Source organism: Trichoderma atroviride, chromosome 1, assembly GCF_020647795.1.
Source record: "Trichoderma atroviride chromosome 1, complete sequence".
Lineage (NCBI taxonomy): Eukaryota > Fungi > Ascomycota > Sordariomycetes > Hypocreales > Hypocreaceae > Trichoderma > Trichoderma atroviride.
The window spans coordinates 1,574,409-1,586,487 of record NC_089400.1 but is presented as its reverse complement, the minus strand read 5'-3'; the positions used below and the strand labels follow the sequence as shown (position 1 = coordinate 1,586,487).

The 12,079-nt window shown below is 52.0% G+C and overlaps 6 protein-coding genes across 6 annotated transcripts; 2 read left to right on the top strand and 4 right to left on the bottom strand.

Moving 5' to 3' along the window:
* Positions 1–99: 99 nt before the first annotated feature.
* Positions 100–481, bottom strand: TrAtP1_000619 (uncharacterized protein; the record flags this gene model as incomplete). Its single annotated transcript, XM_066110655.1, has 2 exons — positions 100–300; positions 374–481. The coding sequence occupies 2 exons, from the start codon at positions 479–481 to the stop codon at positions 100–102; spliced, it is 309 nt and encodes a 102-aa protein (XP_065966727.1).
* A 263-nt stretch (positions 482–744) lies between these two features.
* On the bottom strand, positions 745–1,673 carry TrAtP1_000618 (uncharacterized protein; the record flags this gene model as incomplete). The annotated part of the gene is made up of 3 exons (XM_014090642.2): positions 745–1,187; positions 1,255–1,443; positions 1,652–1,673. 3 exons carry the CDS (start codon positions 1,671–1,673, stop codon positions 745–747), a joined length of 654 nt encoding a protein of 217 aa, XP_013946117.2.
* Positions 1,674–3,211: 1,538 nt separating this feature from the next.
* TrAtP1_000617 (uncharacterized protein) lies at positions 3,212–3,646 on the top strand (the record flags this gene model as incomplete). Its single annotated transcript, XM_066110654.1, has 1 exon — positions 3,212–3,646. The coding sequence occupies one exon, from the start codon at positions 3,212–3,214 to the stop codon at positions 3,644–3,646; it is 435 nt and encodes a 144-aa protein (XP_065966726.1).
* Positions 3,647–3,806: 160 nt separating this feature from the next.
* TrAtP1_000616 (uncharacterized protein) lies at positions 3,807–5,451 on the top strand (the record flags this gene model as incomplete). The annotated part of the gene is made up of 2 exons (XM_014090641.2): positions 3,807–5,051; positions 5,122–5,451. 2 exons carry the CDS (start codon positions 3,807–3,809, stop codon positions 5,449–5,451), a joined length of 1,575 nt encoding a protein of 524 aa, XP_013946116.2.
* Positions 5,452–6,343: 892 nt separating this feature from the next.
* TrAtP1_000615 (uncharacterized protein) lies at positions 6,344–9,647 on the bottom strand (the record flags this gene model as incomplete). The annotated part of the gene is made up of 2 exons (XM_014090640.3): positions 6,344–6,961; positions 7,026–9,647. The coding sequence occupies 2 exons, from the start codon at positions 9,645–9,647 to the stop codon at positions 6,344–6,346; spliced, it is 3,240 nt and encodes a 1,079-aa protein (XP_013946115.2).
* A 379-nt stretch (positions 9,648–10,026) lies between these two features.
* Positions 10,027–10,985, bottom strand: TrAtP1_000614 (uncharacterized protein; the record flags this gene model as incomplete). Its single annotated transcript, XM_066110653.1, has 2 exons — positions 10,027–10,467; positions 10,527–10,985. The coding sequence occupies 2 exons, from the start codon at positions 10,983–10,985 to the stop codon at positions 10,027–10,029; spliced, it is 900 nt and encodes a 299-aa protein (XP_065966725.1).
* Positions 10,986–12,079: the final 1,094 nt, after the last annotated feature.

Sequence of the window (12,079 nt, the reverse complement as noted above, 5' to 3'; positions counted from 1 at the left end):
TTGTTTTTTCTTGTCGAGTGGATATTCTGCCTATATATCAACCAGGCGGAATCCCACTTCCGGGCGGCCCTTTACAAAAAACTCTTTGTTTTCGATGCTTTACTCCGCATCAGCCTCCTCGGCAGTTCCATCAGCCTTCTTCTTCTTGTTCTTGGGCTTCTTCTTTCCGGTATTCCTGGCCAGGGGCTGCTCGAGGATTTTCAGAATTTCCTCGTCCGTGATCTTCTTGTCAGTCTGGTACTTGCTCAGATCGAGCTCAGGGGGGGCCACCCAGCTTGGTGATGCCGTTCTTGGTGATGGCTGGCGTGCTCACAGGTTAGCTCATCTGCATCTAGAGACTCGCGTGTTTTTACACAGCGACAGCAAAACTTACCAAAGGTTGTAAGGAGTCTGGCGACGGGGGAGTTGTCCTTGTCACCAACCATCTCGTACTGGCGGAAAACGTTGTTTCGCACACACTCGACAACGCCAGACTTGGCATCACGCTCGTCTTCCAACTGTCTCAAGCTGAAGGGGAAGGTGCCAAACTTCTTGACGACTTCGGAAAGAATCTTTCGGGAGGTGGGACGCTTCAGCTGGTAAGTCTGGGTGGTTCGGCGGTGGAGAGTTGCACGGTGGTCCAAGGTCTTGACCTTTCCAGAGCCCAAGCTCACACCGGTCTCGACGCCCCAGACCTCGCCCACTTCGGGGACACCCTCGCCCTTGGTTCCCTCGGCGGGGGCAACAACAATCTTCTTGGCTCCTTCAATCTCGTTGCGGGCAAACAGCCAAGAAGTGGTGCTCTCGACCAGCTTGGTGTCGTAGGCTTCGCACACCTTCTCCAACAGGCTGCTGATCTTGGACTGGGTGGGGGCCTTCTGGGAGGCGGCCTTGGCCTTCTCTTCGTCGGTACCCTGGGCGAGAAGACCCGGGGGGGATCATCAAGCGGAGGAGAAGCTCATTAGCGTAGTGGGTGGCGAGGATCAGGTCAGCGTCGCGTCCGGTAACAGGCTCAGCAGCCTTGTCCTTGGAGGTGGCGAGGACAGTGTTGCAGACAATGGAACCAAATCCGTCAATCTGAGCTCCGAGCTGGATCTTGATGGCCTCGCCCTCCTTGATCTCGATTGAAGCCTCGCTCTCATCAGTGGTGAGGGGAGTGTAGGGGGTCACGTAAGACGAAGGGGAAACAGTGGTCGGGTGAGAGAAACCTTTTGTACGTCATCAGCCATCTTGCCGCAGAACAGAGGTTAAGCCGAGAATACGCATGATACTCACCCTTGACAATCTTCTTTCCACGGTAGACCTTGGCAAGCTCCTCTTCGAGCAGCTTGTCACCCTGCTGGCAGATATCGACAATCTTTGCGCCGGGCACGCAGAGCTCAGACACAGCGGCCAGGACCTTTTCGGAGATCTGGGCCGCGGTCTTGTACTTGGTGAGAGTATCCGGGTTGTTGAGGGAGTAGTCTATGCCACATCGTTAGTCTCGATTCACCGTGTAGGCTGCGATGGGGCTTGGAGGCTGTGGTCGTGTGCGACAGCTATGATGATGGCATATGAGGCGAGTGAGAGCTTGCTGCTCGGCTTGGCGGGGTACCCAAAAAGAGGGCGGGGAGCTTAATTGCATGGCATAGCACATGAATACAGTGCGCACAATGAGCTTCAGAGTACATACCGACTTCCTTTGTCTCCGACATGGTGGGCAATTGATGGAGCTCGAAAGCGATTCTTGGGGTGTTTTTGGCTGGTGCAGATGTCAGAGCAAGCTTGAGACTCGCTGCGTCGCAAAAAAATAGCAGGGAAAGAGAGCAAGCGAAAGCTGTGGTGTGCGCAAAATTGGGACCTGCCGATGGGGGCTTTGCTTTTGGAGGGGTTTATCCGGCTGTTGACGGGGCCACTACGGGGCTTTGCATGCCAGTGCAGTCATACGGACGACGGCTAGCTGTGCCTTGGATTCAGCTGTTATTCAAGGTGCCAATACGAAGGGCCAGGGCGATTGTCCGGGCGCTACTTGCTGCTGCCGGCTCGACGATTGGGCGAGCCGTTTGCCGGGAGTGGGTTCGTTCTTGTTTTGGTTTTGGCCTGGTGGTGGTTCTGACGCACATATTTTATGGCAGCAGCCAACCAGACATGGCCGCAAGCAGACAGCAGCTTCTTACTAGTAGCATCCAATCGTGTACCTCACCTCTTCTACATGCGTCAAAGCCGGGATTCCCATGGTTAGACACTTGTAGTTTGAAATGCCGACTTGTATACAGCAATGTCGAATAGATGGACCCGAGGCGTCAAGTGCGTTACATCACTTGACAGCCCATGTTAGGGCACAAGACGCACGTCACCAGCTCCCCATAGCGCCTGTGCTGAGACGATGGCGACCCAAAACAACAAAAGGCCCTGGTCCTTGACGTGCTGCTTATTACACCCAATAGCAATAAACAGGTATATACGTACTATGGATAATATTCGGCTTCGTACTCCGCAGTCTTTAAATCTTGCGCCTAATTAATCATTGCGTCTTCATTGGCCGCCTGTCGAGATGATTGCAGGGTATGTCCACCATCAGCTATGATATATACAGCTGCTAAATCTTCGTGTTTCATCTATAGCCTGGGTGCTGCTATTAGTTCCTCCCTTGATTACGCCATATGCAGTAGAAAATGAAGATTAATTCATCAATTGAATAGCATCTGGAAATACTACATATCGTATTACTACTTGCAATATCATCATGTGAAAGCGTCGAGTGTTGCGTGCCATCGGTTGATCTTCGGGAAACACGTTTTGTTGACGGCAACCAACTCGTCTTTTTGGCTCGCTCTCTGAGATCTTGGAACAGCAGATGCCCTTTTGCTCTTAATAATCGACCTGGCCGCATGGGATTGGCCAGCCGAGTTAGTAAGGAATCTGCGTATTATTTCGAGAGCGGCGCCTTAGTCTCTACTAGCGCCCAGGCATCTAGTACCAGATAGGTAGTTCTTCCCACTAGCATTAATTATCAGGAACTGCACTCATTCGCGCTGCTGCGATTAGAATCTTGTCCTCAAACCACCCAAACTCCACGTCTCCGCGACTTACAGCGCATTTCTCCCACAACCACCTCCGCCACTGCTGCCACGGCACATCTCGGGTAGGGACCAATCCCCAGTCCAACGCACCCGAGCGTCGATCCGTCTGCCGCACCGCCGCGGCGACTTGGCAGCGCCAGCGCTCGCGACGAGATCAGGACCTCTCCACCATGGCCGCGGTTCAGCCATCAATGCCGGCGCCCGCGACAGGCTCGGCGTCGACCGCGACGTCGGTCTCGGCGTCTGACGATACAAAAGATGCCGTGGCCAAGCCGGGGGCCGCTGAGATCCCCGTGCGCACCAAGGAGTCCTTCGACCGGCTGATGGTTGAGCGCTACACGATGCGCGACTCCATCGCCGCGTCGGCCCTCAGCCAGCAACTCAACCAGACCATGAAGTCGTCCCACGAAATGCGTGAGATGATTACCGAGTACCGAAACGTGCGCAACGGATACCAGCAATGGTTCCCCCCCCAGCAGATTATACGGCGAAGGCTACAACGGGTATGCCAATGGATATACAGAGAGCCACGGCCCCTCCCGAGTCGTGTATCCGTCACAGAAGCCTCGCCCCGGCCACCGAACAACCCCGCCCTTGAAATATAGCCGCAAGGATATGCTCAAGCAGGCAGAGCAACATGAGGATTTAGTGCCGCTGAGGCTGGATGTCGAGTGGGACAGAGTCAAGCTGCGCGACACCTTCACATGGAATCTACATGAGCGTCTCTTGGCCGTCGAGCTGTTCGCTGCGCAGCTAGTCGAAGACATGGGCCTGAAACCTCCTGCCTCACAGCCTGTCTATGAGCAAGTCGTGCAGCAGATGCGAGAGCAGCTCAATGACTTTTACCCTTTCGCTTATTACGAAGAAGACTCGCTAGACCCAGAGCTCCCGTATTCCGCCTATAAAAACGACGAGATGCGCATTCTAGTCAAGCTAAACATCACAATCGGACAGCACACCCTGGTCGATCAGTTCGAATGGGAAATCAACAACCCGAATAACTCGCCGGAAGAGTTTGCTGCCAGCATGACTCGAGATCTTTCCCTGTCTGGAGAATTTACGACGGCGATTGCCCACTGTATCCGCGAGCAGTCGCAGCTCTTCACAAAGAGTCTCTACAGCATTGGCCACCCATTCGATGGCAGGCCGGTCGAAGATTCGGACCTGGTGGCTGCCTTCCTGCAGACACCCTTGCCAACTGTATTCCGCCCGCAGCAACAAGCCAAGGAATACGCCCCGTACCTGTACGAAATGAGCGAAGCCGATTTAGAGAGGAACGAAACCGTCTTTTCTCGTGATCAGCGTCGTCAGAAGCGATCGATTAACCGAAGAGGTGGACCGCAGCTTCCTGACCTCAAAGATAGGCAACGCACCATCCGGACGCTCATCGTCTCATCTGTACTCCCTGGTGCTGCGGCAAACATTGAAGAGAGCAGGCTGTACAAGAAGGTGGCGGGCCCTCCCAGGAAGCGACCCGCCCGTGATGGTGAGATATCAGAGTCCGACGAAAGCGAGGATTCAGCGCCCGAGTCTCCTGCGCCCTCAAATATGGCTGGTACGGCTCGTACGAGGAATATGCGCGGCGCTGCAACTGCCGCCCAACAAAGAATGGCCAATTTGGGCCGGTCAGAAACTCCAGATATATCTAGTCACCATCATGAGACTAGGACGTCGCGTCGCGTCCGCGAGGAAACGGAAGAACGTATGAGTCTATGGGTGACGCTGAGAATCAACAATAGGGACAAGCTGAGGAGAGTTACGACTGGCGATTATCGCGACTTGGCGACCCCCTCAGTACCGCCCGATACCCCTGGCTCAACATCCAACACGAGAACACCGACCTTTACAGCTCCGCCAAGGCCCAATGCCAACACACCTGTTCCAGCTCCTACTTCATCTTCTTCGGCTCCTGCACCTCAGTCAACAGGCGCTTCAGGGGCCGTTCCTCCCGGCCAGATAGGTCGCCTGCCTGCGCCGCCGCACATTCCCGGCCAATCCCCTCCCCCAGCAGTAAGTTTTATCAAACACCCCAATATCTCCTGAAAGAAAGTCATCAGCTCACATCGCGCTCTATCAACAGCCTCCTCCACCTGAATGGCTTGTACAGTCATTAAGAGAGCTCGAAAGTCACTACCCCAATGGTGACAGGTTCGAGGCCATTATGAAATATTCACATCTCGACCCGGTCACGGAGCTGCCCATTCAAACACAGCCAATGCCGGAAGGCGTCAAATATGCTTGGCTCCCTCGCATCCGCTGTCTGGACTGCACAACAAAGCTTTATACCCCTGGCCCAGACATGACAGCGCAAAAGTTTGAGGCCCATCTCAAATTCTCTGGGCATCGTGAAAGGGTCAGGGCCAGACTAGCAGCCCAGGGCAATGCTGGGGGATCCTCATCGGCGTCATAACCAAACTTAATGAGAGGGAAGAAAAAAGATTAATAGATGAGCGTGTTTAGAAAGGGGGCGTGAATCTTGAATAACGCGCTATATGATAGCCCGGGAGCAAAACCTATGACGACCTTTTTTGGTGTTGGTAGATATATGAAGAGCGGAGGAAAGGAGAGGTAAAAAAACAGTATGCTATTGTATTACACAAGTCTTGTTTTTGGTGTAGAGAAACGGCTTTTTTTTTATTCTACTTTTTTTTTTTTTTGGAAAGACTTTTTGTCAAAATCAGGATTTAACACGGCGGAGCAGAGAATATGACTTTCAAAGGCCGATAGTGCCGTGAGGCAATATTATTATTCAACGCGTGATAAAGAGTTTTCACAATTTTACATTGTCTATGCCTAAAAGGACGGAGAAAAATATTGGGATATATAACTTTGCAAAAGGGCTTACGTCAAGTACTGATCCCCCCCACTTCATCGAATATCATTCATTCTCTTTGCCCTTTCCCTTCATTATTCATCAAACAAGGCGGTAAATCAGCTTTGAAGCAACAATCATAAGGGAGTAACAGGAGGTAGTAATAGCAGTAAAGGAAAAAAACTCCCCCCGGCCTCCAGTGCTTGAATGAGATCCCTCCAAGTACAGAAAGGATAGAAACAAATTGGAACAAAAAAGAAAGGCGAAATCATAACGTTGAGCACTAAACAAGAAACGGACAAATCAGAGAGAGGGGGGAGAGACCAATATAAACAATTTTTGTCTTCAAAAAAAGAATACAGTCTCCATCTCGAAAGAAATAAAAGAAATCCCAAAGAGTGATAGGAAAAAAAAAAAAAAGAAGAAATCATTCTCGTCTCCAAACAGGAAAACAACAAAATTCAAATTCCTAACATACACGTATTTCTTTTTACTCCTCATCATCATCCACATCCATATCCGATGCTCCCCTGGCCGTTCGCCCGCGAGTAGAGCGCGTGCTTGCCCTAGCTGATGCCAACGCGCTGGCTTTGACGGCTGGTGCTGCTTTTCCTCTGCCTCCTCTTGGAGCGGCGAGTTTCCTTCCGTTGCTCTTTGGCTGCTCTGGCTCTGGCTCAGATGCTTCGTTCTCTTCTTCTTCTTCCTCGGCGGCGTCTTCTGCCTCGTCATTTTCTGGCTCAGAAGCATCAGAGTTGTCTTCGTCGCCGCCTTCTTCCTCCTGCTCAGATGCGTCTTCGTTGTCATCGTCCTCTTCATTGCCATAATCCCATTCCGCAACGCCCTCCAACATTTCTTTTTCGTCCTCTTCGTCACCACGCTCTGCGTAAGTCGAGATGTTGTGAGAGCGGCTACTGCGCCGTCGCTCACTCTCAGGGATATTGGACTCTGCTTTCTTAAACTTGGGAACCGCTTTGGGCTTTGTGGGCTTCTTGCCAGGGGTTTTAGCCGACTTGGGCTTTGAGCCGGGCTTTCCTCTGATAACAGTCTTCATCTGAGTCTTGGGTTTCTTTGCTGGGTGGTCTGCTGCTTCATGTATTGACTTGCGTTTCTAGAGAGTCATATTAGCATTGTTGACCATTTATGAATTTAAAGAATCCGCGTCATGGCAATACCTTCTTTCGGTCCATCACCCGAATCAAGTCATCCAATTTTTCGTCCAGTTCCTCCGGAATAAACTGCTTCTGCGCAATGTGCTGAGCAACTTCGCTGGACGGAAGAGCTGTATACAACCCCGTAGGTAGACCAACTTTGCCTGGCCAAGCCTGGAAGCTCCAATTCTTCCTCTCCTGGTATTTACGAACCAATGTCTGGGCTAGATCGCTCAACACATAAAGATTTTCGCTCTTCTCCGGGTCAACGCCGTCACGCGTTTGCTTCACCCTTTCGGCGTATTTGTAAATTAGAGAGATGTTTCCCTCGGTAGCAACGGCACCCAAATAGAAAAGGAAATAGCTTGCAAAATCAACCAAATCGGCCTCGTCTGAGCTGTAATCTGGATGGTGAGCCAATAATGGGATAAGTCGTCCCATAAGAGCTTCCATGATCTGCTGCTCATTCTGGGCATAGAACCGAGCTCGTGATCGGAGCCAGGTTTCAACACGATTTTTGAGTTCTGGAAAAGGTTCGAATGCGGTGAGGAAGAGAATAGTATGGAAACGCGCACGCAGTTTCCCTCGAGTGAGATAGTTTTGCAGCTTGTCCATAAAGCGGCGGCGTACCTGAAGCTCGGAATCTTGAACGAGCTCCGCAAGCTTGTTGAAGCCTGCATGGTCAAACTGATCATCGTATTTCTTCACAGTGCAGAGCTTCAAAATCATGAGGCCTGCTAGAAGCCTAAGACGCTTTTTGTGGTGTTTGGGTGTATCCTTTACTTTGGACAGCTCGCCCTCCGCGGCAACATAGGTTTTAAGGAGCTTGAAGATGGGCTTGATTCGCGTGTCTGCATCAGTGTCTGTCGACGTAGCAAGAGCTCGATTTACTAGAATTCTTATGGAAAGGCTCTTTGCTTGGAGCTCCTCGTCCATGTCGGCATCATCGACCCAAGACGGATCTTTGTCCCCGGCCTCAGTTCGGACTTCGTGCAGAATCTTCTTGATGGTTATATCGTTAATTGCATCGTCCGAATCCACAGTAACAGTCGGTGCCAAGCGCTCTAGTTGACTAATAGTAGCCAGCTTATTGAGAAAGTGAGGCGCTCCATACTTCAAGTTCGCCATCACCTTGCGCAAAAGAGTTGTGGCTGTCACTTTGCTCTTGTCATCGTTTTTCGCCAAGAGGACGTTGATAGCGTATTTGGGTGTCTTGATAGGAACGCCGTAGAGAGCGTAGTTCATGAGAGTCTGGGTGAAGGTCTTGTCATATTTGACGTCCTCGGGATACCTCTTGGCATAGGATGAGTAGGCCTTGAGAATGTCGCTGACAGAGGCATCCTGAGACTTTGTAGTTTCGGTTGGAGCTTTCTGGATCAGTTCTTTCCGCAATTCTTCGGCATGAGCTTTGAAAATATCGGGGTTTCGCTGAGAAATGTCGTTGAGCACCTGATGCGCCACGGCAGCGAAGCCGTTCTTGTCGCTCTTTGAATAGTCCATGATAGTGGCCAAGTGGCTTCGGTTGAACATGAGACAGCTTGACCGATATAACAAGGGAATCAGCGTGTCCAGAGAACTAGCCCCAGAGCTTGCCGAGATTTTCGTAATCAGCTCGGCGATTGCGCGTCTCACGGTCTTGAAATCGCTTTCGGACTCAATCGCGTACTTGACGAGCTGGTAGCTACGCCGTTCGTTGAGCTTTACAAACTTTTGAAGATCGCTACGAACCTTTAGCGGGTCGGGGAAGTAGGCACCGAACCATTGCATGGTTTTGGCGAGGCCAGCCTTGACTTTATCTTCGTTGGCTTCAATGACGCCGCCGTTGTATGCCTCGCACTGCTGGATGAAGATCTCAACGCCCTTGGCAAATTGAGGCTGGCGCGCCTGCATGGCAAAGAATGCCTTTTGTGCTGGAGTATCGAGAGACTTGAGCATCAGCAAGATTCTCTCGGCTCGTATCTTATCCTGGTCAGCCTGGCCAGCCGCGGCTTTCCCTTGTGAGGATGCAGCTGCGGTTTTAGCCCCCTTGCCCTTTATGAGGGGATACTTTAAGGGTATCAGGCATTCGAACATGACGCGGTCGAGAAGAACATTGAGATCAGGATCGTTGGCGTAAAAGGCATTGATAATGCGCGATGGAACGCCCGAGAGGCAGGCAGTAACGGCTTCCTGTCCGTCTGCAATCTCCCCGGAACCGACTGCCCACAGTTTGCCAAGCAGGATCATGGCCTCGACGCGCACAGCCGGTTTTCTGTCTCGGCATCGGTCTGCAAGACTTGCAAAGACTGAGCCCTCTTTCTCTACGCCGCCAATAATGCCCAGTTTTAGGACAATGTCTCGGAATTCGAAGAGCTCAATCGCCTTGACAGCTGCCAAACGCACTTTTTCTTCGCTATCATTCAGTTTGTCGACCAGAGCTCTTACTAGCTCGCTTTCCTCTTGGCTGCTAAGTCCAATTCCTCCGGCGGAAGTAGACAGAATGTAACCAACGGCGGTTACCCAGGCAGTGCGTATAGTTCCCGTCTTGTCGTTTTTCCGGCCCACAAAGTTGCGATATGTCGCATGGTGTGTCTGGGCGAAGGATTGAGGAGAGTATGGTTTGGTGAGAACGTTGGCCTCGGCAACAGTTGTTGGAGCATCGTCCATCAGTCTGATCGGAGGATAAGCGGCCGGGTCGAGTACGGGGGGCTGCGGCGGACCTGCAGCTCCGATGCCGGATATCATATCACCAAACGTCTCTGTAGCTATAAGACGCAGGTGAACGTTGTCGGCTGACAGCTCAGCATCTAGCTGAGGAATAACGTTTTGGAGGACGGCAGGTGCTGCTCGCCACAACTCTCGGATAAGAAGATGGGCCTGGCGTAGGCTCTTCAAATCAGCCTCAGAAGGCCCTGCATGACTATCTTCCTCATCTGAGTCGTCTCCATGGCGATTGGCATTCCCTGCGGTTGCAAATCCGGAGGCATTGAGAATCACATCGCTGAAATACTGGCTCACGTAACGTGCCATCTTGTCTGCGCATCCATTACAAATGGCTTTGGCCATGACATAGGCCGCTGGTTCCGTCTTGTGGAGGAGCGTTGATTGTTTGCCGTTTTGCTCCTTGCTTCGGCCACCGCCAGGGGGGGGCTGCTCGCAAGAATTGGCTGATGATGGCGTCAATAACACTCGCTGGGACACTGCCGGGAGACTCGTCAATCAGCTGGATCAGCATTTCTGTTAGGTGAATTTCAACATCTTTTGCAACTTGCTCTTCGGCTGGTGCCTTGGCATTTGCAGACACTCCATCAAAAGTCGAATTGAACAGGCGCAACAAGAGGTCGTCGGCTCCATGGATTTCCGAGATGAGCAGAATACTCTTGACATCAGTTAGAGACATGAGAACGTATTTGTGCTGGCTGTTATATGGATTCGTAGGGTCTTGGAGGCTCGGTAGAATATCCTTTACGAATAGGCCGAACATCATCTATGCAGGATCAAGTTAGCAAGCTAGGCCAGGACGGTTCCGAGGCTTGGCGAGCCTACCTTGAGCTGATCATCCGTAAACGGGGCATCTGGGACGAACAGGCGCAGAATATCAACCAAACAGCAGGCGGTATATGCCTTGACGCCTCTGTCCTTGTGCTGCAGAAGGTTGCGATGCGCCAGCTGGGCGGAGACATCCTTGAGCGAGCTCAGGTCGACCTCGCCCTGTTCAAAGTCGGCCAGCTCTTTTGACAGCTTCTCCAGACGAGTCAGAAGAGTGCCGCTGGGAATTGGCTTCGCAGGCCGCCACGACAGCTCCTCGTTGAATTTGAGGCTCTGGTGCTCTCCCTCTCCTTCATAATCGCCCTCGGCAGCTTGCGGTTCCGCCTCGGGCTCTGCTTCCGACTCGGCTTCACCACCAGATTCCGGGTTCGAGTCGTGGAGCTCAGCGGGCGCGGGAGACGCCTCCTCCACTGGCGCCGGCGCCGACCGTCTCCTTGCGGATTGGCGGGAGCGCATGTTTGCGCAGGTACAAAGATGGCGACGTGGTGCTGTCGAAAGGCGGCGAACAAGCTGTCCCGAGGTCCGCTTAATTGGCTGGTCGCGAAGTCGTTCGTCTGCTGCGGCGCGCGGGTCACAGCATCGCACAGTTAGAAGTCGTTTGTTGACGGAGAAAGGAGCAGCTGCCTAGCTCGAGGACGCGACGACGGTTCTCGGCAGTTTTTTTCTCCTGGGTATGATTACAATTTTTTCCCTCGCTCCGGCGTTGGGCGTAAGAGAGTGATGCACAAAGATAACGATTTGCGGGAGGGCACATGGACCAGAAGTTTAGAGGGGAGCTCCAGCGCTCAGTTACGCGACGCGATGGGAGATGTTCCGGAGTGGCCCCGCGTTTATTGCTAGCCAGGCACTGCTGCTAAGAACTGCCTGCGAGACGGTAAGCCCGAAGGCGACGACAGACGCCAGGCATTGATTGTTTACTCTGAGGTCGCAGACGCTATATTAGCCCGTCAATGCACGCCCAAACACTCGCTGCACCGTAATATTCATCGTCCTCGCTCGGCCTTTATTTGGGCAATGCATTCGGGCAATCTCTGTTGTCACCAAGCGATATCGGCTCTACTTTACTCCAGACTTTGACTGCTGTCGACATTGTTTATCTGTTTATTGTAGCACCGAAACTGGTCGGAAAATCGAGAATCAATGTGAGAGTGTCATGATGCTGAGCCCCCCTATTTTTTCACCGCCGCTCCCGCCGTGGATAAGTTGTCAATATTGCCTGATGTAGCATTGCCAGTCCTGTGCGTTATGAGTCGATGTTGCACCGTTTTTAGATCTTGTTTTACGTCCTTCATTTAGCATGGAATCTGCTTATAGCCAATGCACGGGTTTAGGTCCCTACCCGGTTGCTTGAGCAAACATGCACGCTGGTGAGGGATGCTGGCGATGCCTGGTGGAAGTTGGCATATTTCTACACTTGTACACTTCTGCGCTTTCTACTTGACAACGTCGGCGGGGCTGAATTAAACAGTTATTTTTGAAGTAAATAATCATATCAATTGTACACATAGCGCTGAGCACCTCAAGGCATCAAACTTGTAGTCTATGGATCA